The sequence below is a fragment of the Polyodon spathula genome, chromosome 20 (assembly GCF_017654505.1).
Source record: "Polyodon spathula isolate WHYD16114869_AA chromosome 20, ASM1765450v1, whole genome shotgun sequence".
Classification (NCBI taxonomy): domain Eukaryota; kingdom Metazoa; phylum Chordata; class Actinopteri; order Acipenseriformes; family Polyodontidae; genus Polyodon; species Polyodon spathula.
The window spans coordinates 13,953,136-13,975,234 of NC_054553.1; the positions used below are offsets into that span (position 1 = coordinate 13,953,136).

At 39.3% G+C, this 22,099-nt stretch overlaps 1 protein-coding gene across 1 annotated transcript in view; it reads right to left on the reverse strand.

Moving 5' to 3' along the window:
- LOC121295926 (transmembrane protein 164-like) overlaps nt 1-16,615 on the reverse strand; it is a 44,611-nt gene extending 27,996 nt beyond the window's left edge. Inside the window, exon 1 of the mRNA XM_041221053.1 lies at nt 15,116-16,615. Coding sequence (XP_041076987.1) covers nt 15,116-15,553 — 438 coding nt within the window. The 5' untranslated portion in view covers nt 15,554-16,615. The remainder of the gene's footprint in view (nt 1-15,115) is intronic.
- Between the last annotated feature and the right edge of the window lie 5,484 nt (nt 16,616-22,099).

Consider the following 22,099-nt stretch of genomic DNA (forward strand, 5'->3'; position numbering starts at 1 on the left):
AAATGAAAAGATTATTATTATTTTTTTTATTACATTTTTAAATTACATCCACCATTCAATCTTACAGTAAATACACATTCTGCTCAGCCACTGACTCACTGTGTGTGATCCTGGGCAAGTTATTAATTATTTTTTTCAGAATTATTTTTTTAAATAACAACAACACCATTACACTGTTCATGTTTTTTCTCTACCTTTTCTTACCTATACACTTCCACATTTGACTACATTTCCTGCCTACCTGACCTACTGTAATTAGACCACAATCAGAACACAAGCTGTATTTATGTAATTTGATACATTGCATGTAGACTTCACTTTTGAGGTTAGAAATTTAAGTAAGTTATCTTAAGAACATAGTTAAAGAGAACATTTAAATAACAGGTACGTGCCAGTTAAAAATGCTTCAAAAAATTACAAAAGTCTGGGGAAAATGGCACTTAATGGGTTAAGACATCCTTCACACCTTACTACTTGTGGGTGAAGTAATATAAGAATGTGGACCAAAGCTCAACTCAGCAGTCTCACACCACTACCTGCTACACCAGGACACATGAATCTATATTAGAGGTATGCAAAGAACAAGCAAATGTCTTCATGTTTATAAAATAAAACATTTGTTTATGTGCCACTCCAGTTGTTGAAAGAGGGCCCTCATTGGTACAAGCTTGCTGTTGTCAGACCCTGTAGCTCTGATCTCACTTCCTGCCTGCCAAGGTCTTGATGAGCCCAGGTGAGCTTGTTATCCAAGTAATCCAATAGCAGAGTATACAGCAGTGAGAACTGAGACAACACAGGATACAAAACGGGAGGCTTTATGCCAAAGAAACTTGAAATGGGAGATTCTGTGAACAAAATCAAAGCATCCTTAGTGGCCAGATGGAAATGTTTATAACACAAAGTCAAATGGATATGTGAAAAGAATCTGTATCGTGAATACTGTATGTCCAAAAATGAGGTTTTGAAATGGTGAATTTCAAGAAGACATGACTATAATACAGTTTAATTGAGAGAATCATAGAATAGAGAGTTGTACCAACTGTTAAGACACTGAAAGCGTATGGACTGTATTATTAACATGGCCATTGAAACAATGTGGCACTGAAATGCTTAATAAACAGCCTCTGGTTCATGGGACGGCAGTGATGGCTCCTCCCATTCTGGCATTCCAAACAGCAGCATCAACTCCTCCCAACTGGCCACATGGAGCTCCTCCCCCCTTGTTCCAGCTCAGCCAAGGCTGTTCTTCTGCTCCCCGCCTCGGCTGCGTGGCGCCTCACCAAGCCTTGTTCGTGCAACTTGTTCCACCACCCCGCAAGGAAAGGAGCAGCTGGGGGTTGTGTGCCTGAAGTTGGCACATGCAAGGCACCACAACACTACTTACTGCTGGTGTTGCTTTGCCAAGGCGGGTCTTGCACTCCATCCAGCAGTGCCCATACCCCACACAGTGAGCACACCAGTCTGGGGGAACCTCCGGACATCCCCACCAGCGGTGCTCTTCCTGGCCACAGCACGTGCACGCGGGCCAGACATCCCAGGGCTCCTCCCCCTCTTGCTGCGGGTGCCGGCTCGCTCTCTTTCCCCCTTCCGACACCAAATGTGACAGACCCGGAGACAAAATGGTAAGTTTTTAGCTGTATTTTATTTATAACAAAAACAAACAATAACACGGCTCACAACACTCTCCAACACTCCTCAAACAGTACACCTTCCTCCCTTATATATTAGTGACATCAGAATTAATCAATAAACACACGTGATTAATTAACAAACACCCACACACATACACTGTCACAGTACACCACCTGTGACACAGCGATCTGTACAATATTTCCCAGTTGATAGTATCTGGTTGATAGTATCATATACAGTGTACCACAGATTCTGACCTAGGAAATGCCGATAGCAACTCGATGTTGTAATTATGCGCATTTTGCAAACTGAATATCCAGCTGCCTGCGAGAATACTTGAATTGCATCAAACGTAACACTGCAGTGTGTTAATGAGTAATGAAACAGCACATTATAACTTGTACTGAGCTAGACAGAAATGTACATTAAAAGTCAGACATTACCTGTGCAAATAAAATACACATTTAAAAAAATTCATAAGCTACAATGTGTAGAGAAGTGGTTCTCACACTGGGGGTCAATTGAATCAATTGAATTGAAAAGTGATTTCTTCAGAACCGCTGTCTTAAGAGTTAAACAATTATTTGCATTTTACAAGTGATTTCTTTTAGTATTTCTGTTTACAATACAACTGAGTTCTATTTTTAGGATATCATTATTTAAATAAACAGCCAACCTTTTTCTATCATCAGAGTTGTCAAAGATTAAGTTTTAATTCCACCCAACAAAAAAAATTAAATAAATAACGGTGGATGTAATCTTCCAGTGGAGTGTTGTAAAATCTCAGTGTGTTGGCTCTGTCTGTTTGGCCAGGGTGTAGGCCTAAACCATGGTAGTGTGTAACACAGAGGTGCTTGTCTGAAATCCAAACACGTCTTGCTGGAGCATATCTGCCCCCTCTCATCTTTAATAAACAGCCTAATATATTGCTACACTGCCAAGAGTAGTAGTAAATAATGCAATTTGGCTGCAAACCTGTAGAGGTCTTCCTAAGCCAGCCCTCTATTGTATACAATTTATAAGTGCCTCCTGTTCTGTCTTGGCACAATGTGATACTTTGTTTTTCATCAATATAAACTCAGTGTCCTACGAGGTCACTAGAGCCAGGATTTGGCGTTATCAAAGAACGAAATGAAAGGTTATTTCGGTCTTCAAGCAAAGAACGAAACAGAAAAGAATACACAGCTTCTTCAGTCTTTGAGGAAAGCGATTTAATCAAATTGTGAAATGTGCTTTGAACAAATGCATTTCCCAAACACACTTTGAAGATGCAAGGCTTCAATTCATGCAAGTGTGTTACAAAGACGGCTGCAGTGAGTGACATCAGACCAGAAACCAGGAACCAACAAATAATAAACAGTGAGGTGGAGTTTTGGTGAAGCTGAGCGCTTGCTCGGTTGCTCAGTGCCGCGACAAGTACATTTACTGACAGTTAACGACGGTGGCAGGTGGTACTTTTTGAGTAACGGCTTCTTTCTTGCCACCCTCCCATACAGGCCAGTGTTATGCAGAGCTCTTGATATGGTTGACTGGTGCACCATTACTCCACTCCCAGCCACTGAACTCTGTAGCTCCTTCAAAGTGATTGTTGGCCTCTCTGTGGCTTCTCTCACAAGTCTCCTTCTTGTTTGAGCGCTGAGTTTTGAGGGACGGCCTTTTCTTGGCAGTGCCTGGGTGGTGTGATGCAGCTTCCACTTCCTGATTATTGATCCAACTGTGCTCACTGGGATATCCAAACACTTGGATATTATTTTGTACCCTTTCCCTAATCTATGCATTTGTATTACTTTATCTCTAACCCTCTTTTTAGAGGGAATCTTGAGCTCGGTCTCTCAATTTCAGTAGCACACCACTGGACAGTGTTCTCACCAGGAATTTTTCCCAGTGTAGTGGTGGGAGGGGCGGGGGCAATTAAATAAATAAGAGATCCTTGTAACCCGCTGCAGGCGAGGCAGGACAAGTCATGCACATGCTTACGCTTTGTGGAAGTAGTTGTCAGCATATGTAATATTTTATATTTATGGTTGTCAGTTGGTAGGCTGTGTCATAGGATGAAGTACTCCCTATCAACGCATGGATGCCGTTGGAGGGGAAACTAGATTTTTGCCAGTGTTATCGTTTCTGTCCGACTGAGAAACCTGTTTTTACCTTTCAAAACATTACGAATGACCTACAATTACGTGGATAGAATGATTCTTTTCAAAAATAGCATAAATCGGTTTTATAAACATTTTTTTTTAAATTCATGACTTTTTTTTTCCCCCAATCATAGTTTACTGCATTATTATTTGTAGTTAAAATAACATAGGCTACTTATTAATTCCTAAAAAAGCTACATTAACGTGCAACATCTCAAATTTTAAATACTCGTGAACTTTACTGTGATCATGTGATTGTGGAGTTTTGCTTTTGTTGTCATTGTTCCGAAATATATGGTTGCTGCACCATTAAAACCTTAACTTACACTTGATCACATGTGTGCTTGCAAGAATAAGTGGAAAACCTGTTCCTCACTGTTGTTCCATAGTTAAAGAATATACTACTTAAACCTTTTTTCCACAAGTATTGCCAAGTAAAACTGGACATGTACTGTGTACCACATTTCATATTTTAAAACCTACATACTACATGCAAATCTACCGGAAACTACGTCAAACAAAAGGATTATTGTAAAATTGTGGAACTTTTGATTTTTTTCTAAAGACCTTGAAACAAAAAAGATTGATTATCTCAAAACTGTTTGGAATACACATTACTGTTCCTCTTCTGAATGACTTATTTATTTAACCCAGCTTGTTATGCTCTGTTCCCACTGGCCACGGTGAGCTTGACACAATGGCGAAGACTTTGAAAAACGTACTTGTGTAAGACTGCCAGCACATTCAGTGTGTGCTGGTAGATGAATCAATACAGACTGTTTAGTTTGATTTCATTTTGCCCAAAGAGAGCTCTTTAGCTTGATCACATAACATATGCATGCCAGAAACGTTGTGTTAGGCGTGAGGACAGAGGCTCTAATTAAAAACTGTCAGCGGAACAAACAAAAAACAAAAAAACACAAAACAAAACAAAACCCACATGGCATCCAAATGGAAAAAATGTTCTAAAACAAACTGTACAGACAAATTACCAGAATCATGTTCCGAAAGATACAAAGAATATCAGTCACTCATGCACACAATTAAAATTTGACAGTGACAGTAGTTACATTGAGGTGAAGCAGTCATCGTTTCAAACATACCCTCTGGTCACAAAAGAACATTTTCACAGACGGCAAGTCAGAAACACACAGCTTCAAGATCACAGCTAAGAATCCCCCCCCCCCCCCATCAAAAATGATGTTTTTTTTTTTTTTTCACGTGGGACTAAGTTTAGCATTTATTAAATGGGAATCAGGTTATAGTGCAATTTAAATATAATATTTGTGTATTGTAAATGGTACGGTTTCGCATTTAAATATCTATGTGTTTTTAAACAAAGTACATGTCTTTTTGCCTTGCTGAAACAGTATGTTTAACTTGTTTATAGTATTATTAAGTGGCAAAAATTTTTCCAGTGTGGCTAAAAAATGTTAAGTTACTTTAGCCATAGCAGTTAACTAAATGAAAGTCTTAGCGGGAACGTAGTTATGGTATAATAATAAAGATCTGCAGTGGTGTTGCTTGTTACAGAGCTGTGTATCAGGGGCGCACCCAGAATCTAGTCTCATCTGTCAATAGGGGGAATGTGCTAATAAAGCCCAGTGGAATTCAATCTCGTCTGCGTGTTGCATACATTACATGAAAGAAACTAAAGAACATACTGTCACAACCAACGCACTGAAAAATACTGAGCACTTAAACAAGTATTTTAAGCAAACCAATTTCTCTCATACAGGAATACCAACAATGTTTCACAGGCTTTTTTTTTTTTTTTTACCGTTACACAATCTGAAAGCACAGCGTAACAGCCTGAATACAGCGTCTTTTTCGCATGTAGCAATGTATCGGCCCGTTACACTCAATAGCGCTGAAGAGAACCCTGCTGGATTGGAATGGAAGCAGGCACATTTGAAACTAAAGTGAAATAACAAAAATGTGTTCCAGGCTAGACATACATTGGTTTACACAGTATACTAAGGCATGCGCCTATACTTGACATCATATTTCTGACACCAGTTAAACGTTAAGGCTGAACTGCCTTAAACATTAAGGTTTAAATTGCCACTAAGGATAGCTTTATACATACCGGCATGCTACCTGTTAAAGGAATGATATCCTGTGACTGAGAAATTAATCCCAGTTCTTTTTGTAAAGAAATGAAATGAGAAAATATAAATAGATATTTAAATTGATGTTCTCACCTTTCTGTAATAAAATCCTCAGAGTTCTGAATATTTCAGACAAAGACAAAGCAGACAGGAGGAATAGCAATGGCTCACAGGTCTGGTATACTGTACATTTACTGCATCAACAATACTGCACTTCATACAATCACCTCCCCAGGGTCACTCTGGGGTGGTTTACATGCTTGTATTGACATGACACAAATCTGAAAGTCCAGATATTAAAAAAAGAGACAAAAATTCACTTGAGACTCACATGCACTGTTCGATGTTTGATTTTTATAAAATCACACAAATTCTATTTTTTCTAGGTATTTGGCTCTGCCATAGTTTAGATCAGGTGTCTAGAAGATCCCACATTTATTAACTTACAATGGCATGAAATTTCAGCTTAAAATAAAATTACTTGATATTCATTTATTGCATTCTTCTGCAGTTTCACCTTGTGTGCTCTCCCCTTCCTTACAATGCAAGTTTCCCTCGGGTCCTGCTTGACATATTACTCTGTGAGATAAATCTAAAGGATTTACACAACCCTCAAAATATGAAGTCTGTACCTAAAGTGGTCTCCTAATACAAGGTTTTGAAAGTGTGGTGGAGGCAGCTTTCAAAATCACTGACAAACTGTTAACTTTTCATTTATGAGACCCACGATCAAACACGACCCAAAGAATCATAGAGTACAGTTGTGTACCAAATATGAAGCCAGTATCTCAAAATGATACGTCGTCAAAGAAACAAGAACATTTCCATAGCACTGAAAATATGAAGTGTGCATTTCAAATGGTCTATGAGATATTAGCAGTTAATTTATCAGTACAGACTGATTAGTACAGTAAGCTTCTTCACTGGGATACTTCCTTATCAGGGCATTGTTAAGAAAGTACTGTACTGTGTATTACCAGGGTTTTCAGTAAATACTTCCAATCAAATTGTCTTATACAGTGCACACATCTGTGTTTACAACTTCTACTGTAATTATCCTCTTAATCACTGAACACAGGTGAGGTAATGGACTTGTAATATGGACTGTATGGTAAACCCCCCACTCCCAAACCCAAGTAGATACCCTGCTACTACGCTAATAGAATCCAGAAACACTAAACACTAAAAGAAACTTAATACATTACAAACACTGAAGACACTGAAAAAGACTTGTTTGTCGAAATGTTTGTCATTTATTATGTTTCTTTTAGCATTTAAACTCAGCTCTATTGAGTGTTAGTAGTTATGGACGATCTAATAAAAATCAGTGAGGTACAAATCAATCACAAAGCAAGTGAACCAAACCGAAATGCCAAACAAACCAGGACTACTGTACCTCTTTCAGGTGGACTCTGTGTGGTTGGTTTGACAAGTAAACTGTGCTAATCTGGCTCGAAACACACTCAGTGGGACCATGTCTGAACTTGACGGTTGATTAATAGGAGTTGTCATACAGTTAAAAGGGATGAAGAATGGGATTGAATGCTCAAGCTCCAGATCATTCTAATAATATACTGTAGGCCTACAGTACTTGCTTGAGTGTGTTTTGAAAGCCATTCTCACTTGTCCCCCGATCATGCTATTGTCCCTCGGCTCTCCCTTCCAGTGTGCAAGTGAACCCTAATCCCAGAAACCACAACAGAGCGTAACTTGATATACATCTTTCACAATAAAAAGAAAACAATGCAATTCCATTGTTCTCTCTGAGCCGCAGCTAATGTTGCTTTAATCCATTCATCAAACATAACAAACGTTAATTAGTACCAGCGATTTCCACCAAGAAAGAAGTTTCAAGTTACTTCTTGGCTAAGATGCATGTTAAGTCTGGAACTCAGATCCCTCTCGACAGCTCTCGCGCCATGCTGGAGATCCTGATTGGGCCGACAGTGCCATAACCCCCTTGATGAAGCGGTTCTGATAAAGGTTACGCTCTGAAAGAGCTTCTCTGGATTATGAGTCACATCTTTCCTGAACTTCAACAACAAACACATACTGTAACTGCTGCTGAAAAAGTCCTCCACTGGCTCTCCTAAAGAAACGTTTCTGAATGGGTGCATTGAAACAACAAAATGAAATAACTGGACACGGGGCCCTATTTAGCAGACACTGTACTACACTAACAATATGTGACTCATTCACAGACAAATCAAAAATAGGATTTATAAACTTACTTTAAATCTTATTTTGTATTGTTCCTTTTTTACTGTACAGAGTAAATTCTGTTGAACTTCACTTTGCAAGTTTAATAGTTAGAAAAATATATTAGCTTCTGTGATGTTCATACAAACTAGACACTGGGTAACCCATGGCCCCATTGCTGACCTTGACTGGTATAGCAATGTTTTGTTCTAAATAGCGTGCGTGAGATGAACATGGTTTGGCTGTTGTGCCACAGACCAAGCATGATTTGGTTAATCATGGGAAATCAGGGCTGAGCATGTTAATAGGTAATGGTTATTAAATAACCGTAAAAAAAAAAAAAAAAAAAAAAAAAAAACACACAACATGGTGCAACACGATCTGAACATGACTAGAACTGACAAAAATGCTAAAGATGGCATTAGCGTACTGTGTTCTTTTATTAACATTTACAACAAATGCACTCATACTAGAAGATACAATGTCAACTAACTATTAACTTCTGTAATTTGCAATAATCGTAAACTCATTTCCACCTTTATCACCACATTAACGCGGTGTTCAGAGCAGGAATCGATTTATATTTTTTTTAAAGGTCTACCACTGTGCAGTACAATGAATGTTACAGTACTAATACTGTGCAGTACGGTGCATGTGACAGTATTTATACTGTGCAGCACAGTGCATGTTACAGTATTTATACTGTGCAGCACAGTGCATGTTACAGTATTTATACTGTGCAGCACAGTGCATGTTACAGTACTAACAGTGCAGCACAGTGCATGCTACAGTACTAATTCATGCAGTACAGTGCATGTTACAGTACTAATACTGTTCAATACAATGCATGTTACTCTACTAAGACTGTGCAGCAGTGCATGTCTACAGTACATGTTACCGTACTGATACTGTGCAGTACAGGGCATGTTAGAGTACTAATTCGGGATGCACCGAATCCAGGATTCGGCCCGAATACCTACTTTTTGAGCAGGGTTCGGATTCGACCGAATATTTAGGATTCGGTGCACCGAATCCGAATCCTATATCTGCCCAGACGCACATCCATTTTAATACATCCCTCCAATGTGTGCAGTTCTTATATAAACAAAAGACACGAATCTGGTATTGAATGGAACTGTTGTATTTAATAACAAGAACACGTCTGATTAACTCTGCTGCGGCTCTCAACTCCCTAATTACTGGTGGACATGCACTAAACACACACACAGCTGCTGAATGCAACAGCCCCCGTATGCAACAGCACATTCACATCACACTTTTCAAGGAGTAAAGTTATGCAGTAAACCTGTAATATACAATAACGGCAAACTATTGTAGACTTTTGTGTTTTGTTGCTTTGTCTGTCAAACGTGTTCTATAGATACCGAGATTTAAAAAAAAAAAAAAAAAAAAAAAAACAAAAAAAAATATATATATATATAATATATATATATATATATAGATATATATATATATATATATATATATATATATATATATATGTAACTTTACAACTGTCAGATGTGCAAGACGGTGTTGAACAATATGCTTTAGTAAATAAAATTATGTTATTGTAATATGCCAATATAAGTTGATTTATTTGGGAACTGCTGTGTTTCATTAAAATATGTTTAAAACCATTTGATATGCGTTACACACATGGTGCATTTAAATCAACGTGGGTTTTATCTTGCAGGGAGATTCAGGTCACTCATGACGATAATTTTGTCCTCATAGCTCTCAGGGTTGTCAACAGACTCCAGAATCTCGGGACACTAAGCCAGGTCAGGTTTTTTAACTCACCTCTCTAAACTGCATGTATTCAACATTAAAGTGAGTGTGAATTCCTTCAGCAGTTTAGTAAATGTACTTAATTGTTTATGTGGTGGACTCGGATAGCCTCATAACAACGATTAATCGTACTGCTTGAATTTTTTTAATACAGTAAACGATATCTATTAAAACAGTGCAACACCCTTATTATACATAACTTTGCACTCACCTGCACTCTTTCATTTAACCTTGTGACAGCAGGTAAAGTTTCTATTTGTTTAATACTTCTTGCTACACAGACCCGCCCAGTCAGAGACTCACAAAGCCAATCTGCTGCTGTATAGGTCTGATTGATGGAAATGTTCCTCACAGGCATGTGTGTGCTTTTGGTAGCAACCAAACAAAACAATTCAATTAATTTAGTGATAGTTCGCACAATTCACACTCACTTTACTGAATACATTGCAGATTAGAGAGGTGAGTTACAAAACCTGACTTTCCTTAAAGTGTCTCGAGATTCTGGAGCCTGTTGGTAACCCTACTCTCGGATCAGGTGACACAGGTTGGAACGTCATTAAAGAAAATAGTGGGTTATTATGGCAAAGATGCAGCTCTCCTTTCTTGTAAAGGTAAACGGTTCCCTATTTTGACATTTCTAAGGTGGGTGGTGGGGTAAATTGTGTATGTTTCAAACTGAAATCTTATTAAGGCATATACAGTGCCGTGAAAAAAGTATTTGCCCTGTCTGATTTTCTAAATTTTTTGCATATTTTTTTTGACACCAAACGTTATCAGATCTTCAACCAAAATCTAATATTAGATAAAAGGGACCCTGCGTGAACAAATAACACACCATTTTGATACTTATTTATTAAAGAAAGTTATGCAACAACCAATGCCCCGTGTGAAAAAGTAATCGCCTCCTTTGACTCAATAACTGGTTACACCACCTTTAGCAGCAATAACTGCAAACAAACGCTTCCTGTAGTTATTGATCAGTCTCTCACAGCACTGTGGAGGAATTTTGTCCCACTTCTTCATGCAGAACTGCTTCAACTCAGTGACATTGAGGGTTTTCGGGCATAAACTGCTTGTTTCAGGTCCTGCCGCAACATCTCAATGGGGTTTAAGTCTGGACTTTGACTAGGTCATTCCAAAACTTTAAATTTCTTGTTCTTCAACCATTCTTGCTTGTTTGTTTTGGATCATTGTCTTGCTGCATGACCCTGCTGCGCTTCAACTTCAGCTCACGGACGGATGGCCTGATATTCTCCTGTAGAATTCTCTGATACAGAGCAGAATTCATGGTTCCTTCAATGATGGCAAGTTGTCCAGGTCCTGATGCAGCAAAGCATCCCCAAATCATGACACTACCACCACCATGCTTGACCGTTGGTATGAGGTTCTTACTGTGGAATGCAGTGTTTGGTTTTCGCCAGACAGAATGGGGCCCATATTGACCAAAAAGTTCCAGAACTCTTCATCCAGGTGCTTTTTGGCAAACTTGAAACGAGCATTCATGTTCTTCTTAGTGAGCAGTGGTTTCCGCCTTGCTACTCTACTATGAATCCCATTTTTGCCCAGTGTCTTTCTGATGGTGGAGTCATGAACACTCACCTTAGCCAAGGCGAGAGAGGCCTGCAGATCCCTGGATGTTGTTCTAGGGTTCTTTGTGACTTCCTGGACGATTTTACGCCCAGCTCTTGGAGAGACTTTGACAGGACGGCGACTCCTGGGAAGATTCACTACTGTCCCAAACTTTCTCCATTTGGACAATATGGCTCTGACTGTGGTTTGGTGGCGCCCCAGAGCATTAGAAATGGCTTTGTAACCCTTTCCAGACTGATGGGCATCAACAACTTCTTCAGGAATTTCTTTTGATCGTGGCATGATGTGCCTCTAGAACCTGTGTGCTGAAAACTTCACTCTGCTGGTAAGGGCCAAAGTTAGTCAGATTTATAATAGGAAGTGCTGCCCCATATCAGACCTGACTGTTAACCAAAGTATTCAAACAGCTGCATGTTTGATTACCCTGCACAGCAAACAAATGAAAGAAGGACCAAACTCAATGTGAAAAATGTCCAAAAATGCAGAAAATCAGACAGGGGGCAAATACTTTTTCACGGCACTGTATTTCCATTCGGTAATAAAAAATACTATTAAATAAAAGGCTCAAAACTATAGATTGTGTGCGTCCCTTGTAAGTAGCTGCCAGTTAGTTTTTCATTCAATAGTTTAATTCAGTTTTCTTGACAGTTTTTGTAGGTTCGGTATTCGAGTCGGTATTCGGCCAAATCCCAAAAACTTGGATTCGGTGCATCCCTAGTACTAATACTGTGCAGTACAGTGCGTGTTACAGTACTAATACTGTGCAACACAGTGCATGTTACAGTATTAATACTGTGCAGCACAGTGCATGTTACAGTTAATACTGTGCAGCACAGTGCATGTTACAGTACTAATACATGCAGTACAGTGCGAGCTACAGTACTAACACTGTGCAGTACAGGTGCCTGCAACCAACTAAAACTGGAAAAAACCCGCCAAGAAAATCTCTGCTAGATGCTGTGAATCAGTGGAATATTTGGTGCACCTTGGGGTAGCTGTGTGTAAGAAAATGCAGCTTTGACCAAAAATCTAAAGTTTAGTTGAACCTGTGTATTTAGATTACCATACTTACAGTATATGTTGCTCAATTGATTTGCATACTGTAGGCTACATGGATAAGAAAAACAGGATTCATTACATAGCATTTCCATCTCAACTCAAGGGACATAAATGGAGGTATCTGAAAGAATTAATGAAGCACAGTTACAGTATTGTTTACATTAACATCTGCTTTCATTTACCCCCATTTCCCCCAATCTGAATGTTGCCTCACCAATGCTCACAAGCACTGAAGAGCCCGCTGTCCTCCAATAAGCAGCAGATCTATGCTTAGCCTGGAAGTCTGCACTGAATACACCTGGAACCAGCGAGCTCCTACACCCTACACTCCACACAGAAGCACCTGCACTGAATACACCTGGAACCAGTGAGCTCCTACACCCTGCACTCCACTGAATACACCTGGAACCAGCGAGCTCCTACACCCTACACTCCACACAGGAGCACCTGCACTGAATACACCTGGAACCAGCGAGCTCCTACACCCTGCACTCCACTGAATACAACAGGAACCAGCACGCTCCTACACCCTGCACTCCACACTGGAGCACCTGCACTGAATACACCTGGAAAAGCGAGCTCCTACACCCTACACTCCACACAGGAGCACCTGCACTGAATACACCGAGAACCAGCGAGCTCCTAGACCCTGCACTCCACTGAATACACCTGGAATCAGCTAGCTCCTACACCCTACACTCCACACTGGAGCACCTGCACTGAATACACCTGGAAAAGCGAGCTCCTACACCCTGCACTCCACACAGGAGCACTTGCACTGAATACACCTGGAACCAGCAAGCTCCTACACCCTACACTCCACACTGGAGCACCTGCACTGAATACACCTGGAAAAGCGAGCTCCTACACCCTGCACTCCACACAGGAGCACTTGCACTGAATACACCTGGAACCAGCAAGCTCCTACACCCTGCACTCCACTGAATACACCTGGAACCAGCGTGCTCCTACACCCTACACCACACAGGAGCACCTACACTGAATACACCTGGAACCAGCGAGCTTCTACACTCTACACTCCACACAGGAGCACCTGCACTGGATATACCACTGGGGATCCCCCTCTGCTTTCATTTATACTGATCAAGACGGCTCCGTCTCTCACTGCCTTTCGCCTCCTCAAGACTTACCTGTTTAGTCTGCTCCTCCTACTATGTACTGTACTCGCCTGTCCAAAGCACCACGTCACTGGACCCTCAGCTGATGCACTATCCTTGCACTACTGCACTACTATTAAGTCATTGTGTAATTATATATGTTGTTTTAATCCTAAATTGTTTCATCTTCTCTTACTGTATCTTAATAGTATAATTTACACTTACTGTAAACTATACTGTATTTAAATATTGTTTTGCATTAACACTTGTAACTCATATTCGCCTTGGATAAGAGTCTACCAATTAAATAAATAAATATTAAAACTAGATATTGAGTCTTAAGTGCTGTATGAGCTCCACATTATGGCTCTCTTAGCTTGTTTTAAAAGAAACAAGCGCAGCCCAAATTTAAAACACGACACATTATTGAGCACAAACATACTGAACCTGTGCCACATTTCTTTGCATGGCTCTAAGAACGCCCTGGTCCTGGGTCACTGCTCTCTTAACTTTAAATGCTGGGCAGCTCTGACTAACAACAATTGTCTTCCTTCAGTCAGTGTGACTGACCCCTCCCCTTTGAAATTGTACTCTGTTTACAGTCAACGACAGGTAATGCTCATGTAAACAGAGTGGAGGCGCTGGCAGGCAAATACATGCAGTGGGGCAACATGTACTGTCGACACATGCGTGGATAGAGCAGCAGTGTGCATCTCTGGTTGATAAGCTAACAAATGCTAACCAGGGTCAAGAAAGCACTGCTTGACCCACAGCACACAGACATTCTCATGAGTCCCTCCATTCCCAGCCACTGCTCTTTTTGTTTCCTAGACAGTAATCTGGACAATTGACAGGGACGTGCACTCATTTATTTCGAACGATTGGCTGATCAAACATTCAGGAAACAATCAAGTCTGTGAATGATGGCACAGTTTGCACTTAAGCAGAACTCTCTGTCTGTGATTGGACTACTAATCCTGTGAATCAAGAGCTACCTGTTAATGTGGATTCAATTAGAATACAGTTGATCTTACACTGACATTATTGGAATGGAACTTGCATTTGACTCTTTCTTCCACACAGAATGTGTTATTCAGATGGTTATTCTGGACTCTTAAAGATCAGTCAAAGTAAAGCCACAGGCAAGGCCAGGATTGTGGGGCGCTACCCAGAGATTTGCCCTCCCATCCTGTCTGTTTTGCCAAACCTGGGGAAAGGTGGGATGGTGTGTATATAGATACGTTATACTTTTTTTTTCCTGTTATTAAATTATAAAAACTGTACAAGGTGTATAACCAATGAGACATTTCCTGCAGGCAACCTTTATAGAGCATGTCGTTCTAACAACAACACTAGTGCAGAGGACAGAGAGCAACACAAGGCAAAAGAATGGCTCCTTGTCAAAAAACGTTTTTTTTTTTTTTTTTTTTTTTTTTTTTTTTAAAGACAACAGAGAATTGACTCAAATCACACATACCTGCACCATAGTGACCACGTGGCATGGGTTCAGCAGGTAGATCAAAGTCTTGGTGGCAAATTTAAACCCGAGCTCCACGCCGAAGGTGAGACACAGCGCTACCAGAAGCAGGTTCTTTCCGAAGCTTTCCTCTTTCTTGTGTTCACACGCCGCCTTGGTCATTTCTTTCAGTTCTTTACTCTGCTGGACTTTCCTCAGCGCTATTAGGATTTCTATGGCGGATGCCAAGATGATAACAACGCTCTCGCCAAGCCGCTGGTTGAATGAGAGAAACGCCGCGCATTCGGGCCCCCCATTTCCCTCAAACTTGGGGTCTACGCCCCCGTAGACCCAATCCAACAGGGTGTAGATGGTATATCTGCTCATGTTCTGCTTCTCGTCTTGAAGATGTGCACAAGACAGCAGGGATGCTATTTCATTAACTTCCTGGCGAATCATCAACTGTTTTTTGTTTTTTTAATTATTCTGGTATCGTGGTAAAAACAGCCACACACTAACGGTTTGAATTAAAATTGACCATTTAAATTGGACTGTCCAAACTTAGATTTTGATGGTGGGAAAAAGACACACGTGTTGTACAAAACGTTACGGTACGGTAGTGTTATTTACTGTAAATATAAAAACACAACAACAAATTATCTATCTATCTATCTATCTATCTATATATATATCTATCTATCTATTTGTAATTCAAGCAGATATAACATATAAGCCAAGCAACCTTAAGCAATATAATTATTGCACGAGAAGAATTACGGTCTCCACGTTATCAGAAATGTACAAATATTACTCTGGATCAATACATAAATAATAAATATAGGTACTGCACGGTCTAGCAGAACGTGGCTGATGTAAATCAAGTTCAAACCACAAAGTGAAGAAATGGTAACAGAAAAGGCCCTAGGTTTGAAGTCCGACCTTAATTAACACAATGTTGTGGTACACAGTGCAAATGATCGAGAGACCACTTCAGCGCGTTTAATGATGCCTGACAAATCCATGGTCACCTATTAATGTGTCAGTACACCGCCACTATCATCTCGGTACTTTCCCACCAGTCTGTCCTACCGGAACAACGAAGTAAATACGAATTGTCTTGTTCAGTTTCTTCCCGCATGCATATTCATAAACCCCTTGCCGAAATGGACAAAGGATAACCTGATTGGATAACTCGGGTTACTGAGCCCGCCTCTTACACATGTTAACTGTTTGATTACTGGTTATTTTGTTACGGTATTACGTTTGACTATTACGTTATGCATTTAGAATTATGTTAAATGTCCCTTAGAATTCGATGCTGAACGCCTCGTCGTTTTGTTGAACTGCAGGGTCAGAATGGAGGATTTACTGGTTAAATTAAACCAGTAAAACTAATATATATCCTATCTGACTGTGAGTGAACTCTGTTTTATTTGTTCAGTTTTATCAGTATTATTATTAAATGCCCGATGTACCGCACTATCAAACAGGACGGCACTATAGTATCGTGCTTATGGGAAATGGAAAGTTTGGGTGTATAGACTGTATATACAAATTAATTTTTAGTAGACAGGGGCTAGGGATTGGGGACCGTGTATACAAAATGAGTGAGTCTCAGACCTTACTTATATATATATATATATATATATATATATATATATATATATATATATATATATATATATATTGGTATCCCTGAATAGATATCGTCTCCTCCTTAAAAAAAAAATGCTAAGGATTGTAATGAGCAATCCGTCTCGCAAGTTCACTGGTACTAAATATGAATAATTTACTAACAATGGCGAATGACTGTGTGGAGCATTTGTTCTCTATTTGACCCAAAAACTGATTTTCCTGAGTGGTGAGAGTCAAGACTGGTACAATATTCAATGCAGTGTTGTCCTTGGCAGTCCGGAGCCAGAACCCTGTTGAAGTGGAAATGCCATACCCAGTCAACCAGCAGTGGTAGTGAGTGGATCATGTGTTGGATGCCACAGCTCCTGTGGGACAGACTGCTCATTAAAATCTTTTCATATTTTTAAAGAAACGACTTTCTACTCTGGGATACCAGTATATATTTAGTTAGAAATGAAAAATACAATCCCCACCCCAGTCTTGCTGTAAACCATTTGTTGTTGCCGTAATTTACCCTTTCGAAAACCTTGCTGTAGGTGTGTTTATGGCAATACAGTAATCAATACGGTAATCAATATTTAACGTTTCTGAAACTGAGCTAAACTTGTGGAAATCGTAGCATCTACCCAGCTCTAACAGTTATACTGTGTAAAAAAAATAATAACCGTACCAAAGCAGCAGGCCCTGGAGGTTACGCTAAACAACGCCTCCCTGAGCACACACACGGTGTGTCTCTGTAGTGGTAATTGTACTCAAGCAAAGCATTTCTGCCAGACCCCACTTTTCTTTGTTTGAAAGCAGTCTGTCCCGCCCTCGGGTGCCCATTGGTTTAGTTGAAAGCAGTCTGCTCCGATATCGCGTACTCATCGGTTTAGTTGAAAGCAGTCTGCCCCGCCCTTGTATGTAGATTACTGAGCATGCTGATTACGTTAACCAGCAGTTTAGTATAATGTGTTGTTTCTTGTGTGTTAACAATGGCAAGTATTGTCCTGCTTTTCATTTCACTGGGCTATGTGATGTCAAAGCACACTGCATGTAATGAATAACAGGACCGTCCTTTAAACGTATTATTTTTGTTTTAAATTTGAAATGACCTCATATAGTCATTGTTAAATCACCCGTTCTGCTAGATTGCTCAGATATCAACATAAAGGTATACTAAAACAAAACCTCATCTCATTTAGCTACAGTAACATCTTTAAAAGTGCTTTTAAACCCATTTCAATGATCGACATGGAGTTGATAATAAGTGGAGCTGTGATGTTCGATGGACATTTCTTGTTGACTTTTTTATTAGTTAAGAAATAGGTTACAATATATTAAATCGCATTTAAAAAAATATACATAATTAGTTTTTCCTGGTTAAAGAACTTAAAAAACACAATTTATTGGAGAGTTGGGCTTTGGCTCCTCCTATTGGTAATGATGTGTTATTTAAAAGTAATTTTGTAGTTTAGAGGCGACAACGCGAGATTCTGAGCAAGGTTTTTCACTCTTGTAATTGGTACTTCCGATTAAAAATAGATTTTTAATTAAATATTTTTTCACGGAACGAGACCTCCATCTTTATCCTTTTTTTTTGTTCAATCCAATCTGTTGAAAGACAGTCTAAAAGAGGACACAAACAAGACACTACACTATTTAAAAACACCTAAAATGGTGCTCAAGCTAGTCCCCATTGTATCTTGTTAACAAGGCCATTTTGGAAGCATATGATAAAAGACTGTCACTTATTTTACGCACATAAAACAGCCAGGTGGAAACACAATACTGGAGCTTACATCAGTATAAAATGTCATTGCAACAGATGACCACCATGGAGTGGTCTCTTCACCCATTCCTCTGTCTGTCAGGAACTTCTATAAAGCAACGTCAGTGTAGAGCAGAGATCAGCAGCTTTGTTCCAACCTTGTTCCAAATTGTTTAATTTAACCAGTAAATCCTCCATTCTGACCCTGCAGTTCATTGTCTCATTCCACCTGATAAATCAGGAATGGAATGGCGCTCCAGGACTATGATTGGACACCCTTGGTGTAGAGGTAGTGAATGAGGATCGAACCCTGGGCAGTGTTTTTTCCATGTGCTTGTAAACTAATTAATTACGAAATGAAAAACAATTGTCAGTGAGGAATCAGAATTTATATACAAACAAACCAGCTTAATATCACTCCACCTCAGCTTATTATCAGCACATTGCAATGTCCTGCTTAATACCATTCCACCTCAGCTTATTATCAGCACATTGCAATGTCCTGCTTAATACCATTCCACCTCAGCTTATTATCAGCACATTGCAATGTCCTGCTTAATACCATTCCACCTCAGCTTATTATCAGCACATTGCAATGTCCTGCTTAATACCATTCCACCTCAGCTTATTATCAGCACATTGCAATGTCCCCAACACAATATACATGCTAATGGGAGTACATAGGGACCTAACTTTACTGCAGGTAATATCATTCACATGTATCAGTCACACAGTCGTTTTATGTCTATCTTTACAGTTTTGTAAATGCACAGTACAGAGGACTATATATTGAAAGGAAATGGTATTAATGAACACAGTTGTATTTAATGCTATACCTAGTGCAATCTCCACAGCAGAACAGGCCTATTTGTTGCATCTGTTTTATTGCATTTCACCAGGTTATTGCTGAACTGCTGATAAAGTCAATACAGTCACCTTTTTTGCTCATTCCTGTGAAATGAGTATTACAAGATATTTGACTGAAGATGTTATATCAGGATCATGTGCTTACTAGAAATCAAATTGGACAAAAAGAAGCCCATGTACAAGTAATCTTTTCAGAGTCTAACCTGGTAGTGGTTTGACAGTGCTCTTAATAAAAAAAAAACGACATGTTTATCATACATTGTTTTGCTTGATATTTAATATCTTCAGATCAGCCACTTGACCCTGCCTGAATCACAAGCATGATGTTAGCATGTGCAATGTCAAGGATGTCATTCTGTAGTATAAGATGCTGCAGAAAACCTTGACAGCAACGTGTCCTCATTATTAACCCGTACATGTGCAATCTTCTGTCATAGCAACTGAAGCATGGGCTCATTGCAATGGGGCGTCTAACATAAACCTGAAGGTAAAAAAACGGGACAGGATTAGAGCCTTGTGACACTCTCCTTGAGAAATACTGTACAAGTAAACTCTTGATGACATGGGTTCATTGATACTTTACTCGTGTTCTAAAACTTCCATATATAGCGTATATATATATATATATATATATATATATATATATATATATATATATATATATATATATATATATATATATACACACACACACACACACACACACACACACACACACACACACACACACACACACACACACACACACACACACACACACACATACACAGTGGTTTGCAGAAGTATTCACCCCCTACCAATAATGTCACATTTTGTTGAATTACAAATAATGTATGCCCAGTTTTTCAAACAAGCTTCTTTTATTCAAAGCTGTAGTGGTTAATGACCACTGTTATATGAGGAGGAGGTTAAATGTCAGCAAAACTTGCAAAGAAAATGTACAAAATGAAATTTACTGGTTGCATAAGCATTCAGCCCCTTAAGTCAATATTTGATAGAAGCACCTTGTGTAGCAATTACTGCTATGAGTCTTTTTGGATAGGTCTCTACTAGCTTTGCACAGTAGGATGGTGAAATTTTTGCCCATTCTTCACAGGAAAATTGTTCCAGTTCTGGTAAGTTTATTAGGGATCGTCGATGGACTGCAATCTTCAAGTCTCGCCATAAATTTCTGATTGGATTCAAGTCAGGACTTTGACTAGGCCACTCAAGAACACGAATTCTCTTCCTCTTCAACCACTCCAGTGTAGCTTTGGCTTTGTGCTTCGGGTCATTGTCCTGCTGAAATGTGAATTTCCTCCCCAGTTTCAGTCTTGTCTTACTCAAACAGATTTTCCTCAAGGATTTGTCTGTACTTTGCACCATCCATTCTCCCCTCTATCCTGACAAGCTTCCCAGTCCCTGCTGAAGAGAAGCATCCCCATAACATGATTCTGCCAACACCATGCTTGACAGTTGTGATGGTGTTGAGTGCATGATGTGCAGTGTTGGGCTTGTACCAGACATAAGGACTTGGAATTTAAACTGAAAAGTTATATTTTTGTCTTGTCTGACCACAAAACTTTTTTCCACATGTCTGTAGTATCACCTACATGCTTTAAGATGAGGCTATTTGAGTAATGGCTTCTTTCTTGCCACTCGTCCATACAGGCCAGCTTTGTGTAGGGACCGGCTTATTGTTGATGTGTGAACACTGACTCCCATCTCAGACACAGAACTTTGCAGCTCTCTCAAGATCATTGTTGGTTTCAAAGTGACATCCCGAAAATTTCCTGCTTGTCCGGCTGCTCAGTTTGAGATGGCGACCTGATCTGGGTAGTGTCTGGGTGGTATGATGCATCTTCCACTTCTTAATGATGGACTTCACTGTGCTGAGAAGGACAATCAGAGCCTTTGAAATGTTCTTGTACCCTTCTCCTGTTCTGTGCCTCTCTACCACTTTATCCCTGACTTGGTTCGAAAACGCTTGGTCTTCATGGTTGCTTTGTTGGATCTCTATGTGAGTTGCAGTTTGAAAGTCTTTATATACCTGAGTGAAATTATTTACAAGTTAAACCACTTTGTACACACAGACTGAAACCATTGTGACCTTTCAAACAAATCATTTGCACCTGAGCTGATTTAGAGCTGCAGTAGCAAAGGGGTTGAATACTTCTGCAATTGAGATTAATCTGTTTTTATCTGTAAATCTTACTTATTTCTATTCTATATGCATTTTTTTTTTATCAATGTGGAATAGTTTATGTAGATTCTACATATACCTTCAGGTATACGTTCGTCTGCAAACCACTGTGTGTGTGTGTGTGTGTGTGTGTGTGTGTGTGTGTGTATATATGTGTGTGTGTGTGTGTGTGTGTATATATGTGAATATATGTGTGTGTGTGTGTGTGTGTGTGTGTGTGTGTGTGTGTGTGTGTGTATATATATATATATATATATATATATATATATATATATATATATATATATATATATATATATATATATATATAAATGCACTTAGTTCAATTCATATTGGCCGGCACTTTACTTAAACACAACGCATGACAATATAGAGTTAATATTAATATCCTATAAAAATGAAGATAGTATGATGGGTTATTCATACACGTCAATGTTAATAAGATAAGTTGATGCCTTATCCCACAATGTTTTTAAAATTCTCCAGCTTGTTATTTAAAGAATAGTAGTTTTTGTCCATGTTTATATTATTATCTAACTGTTCGTGCTTCCATAGTTGTAGATCAAGTGGC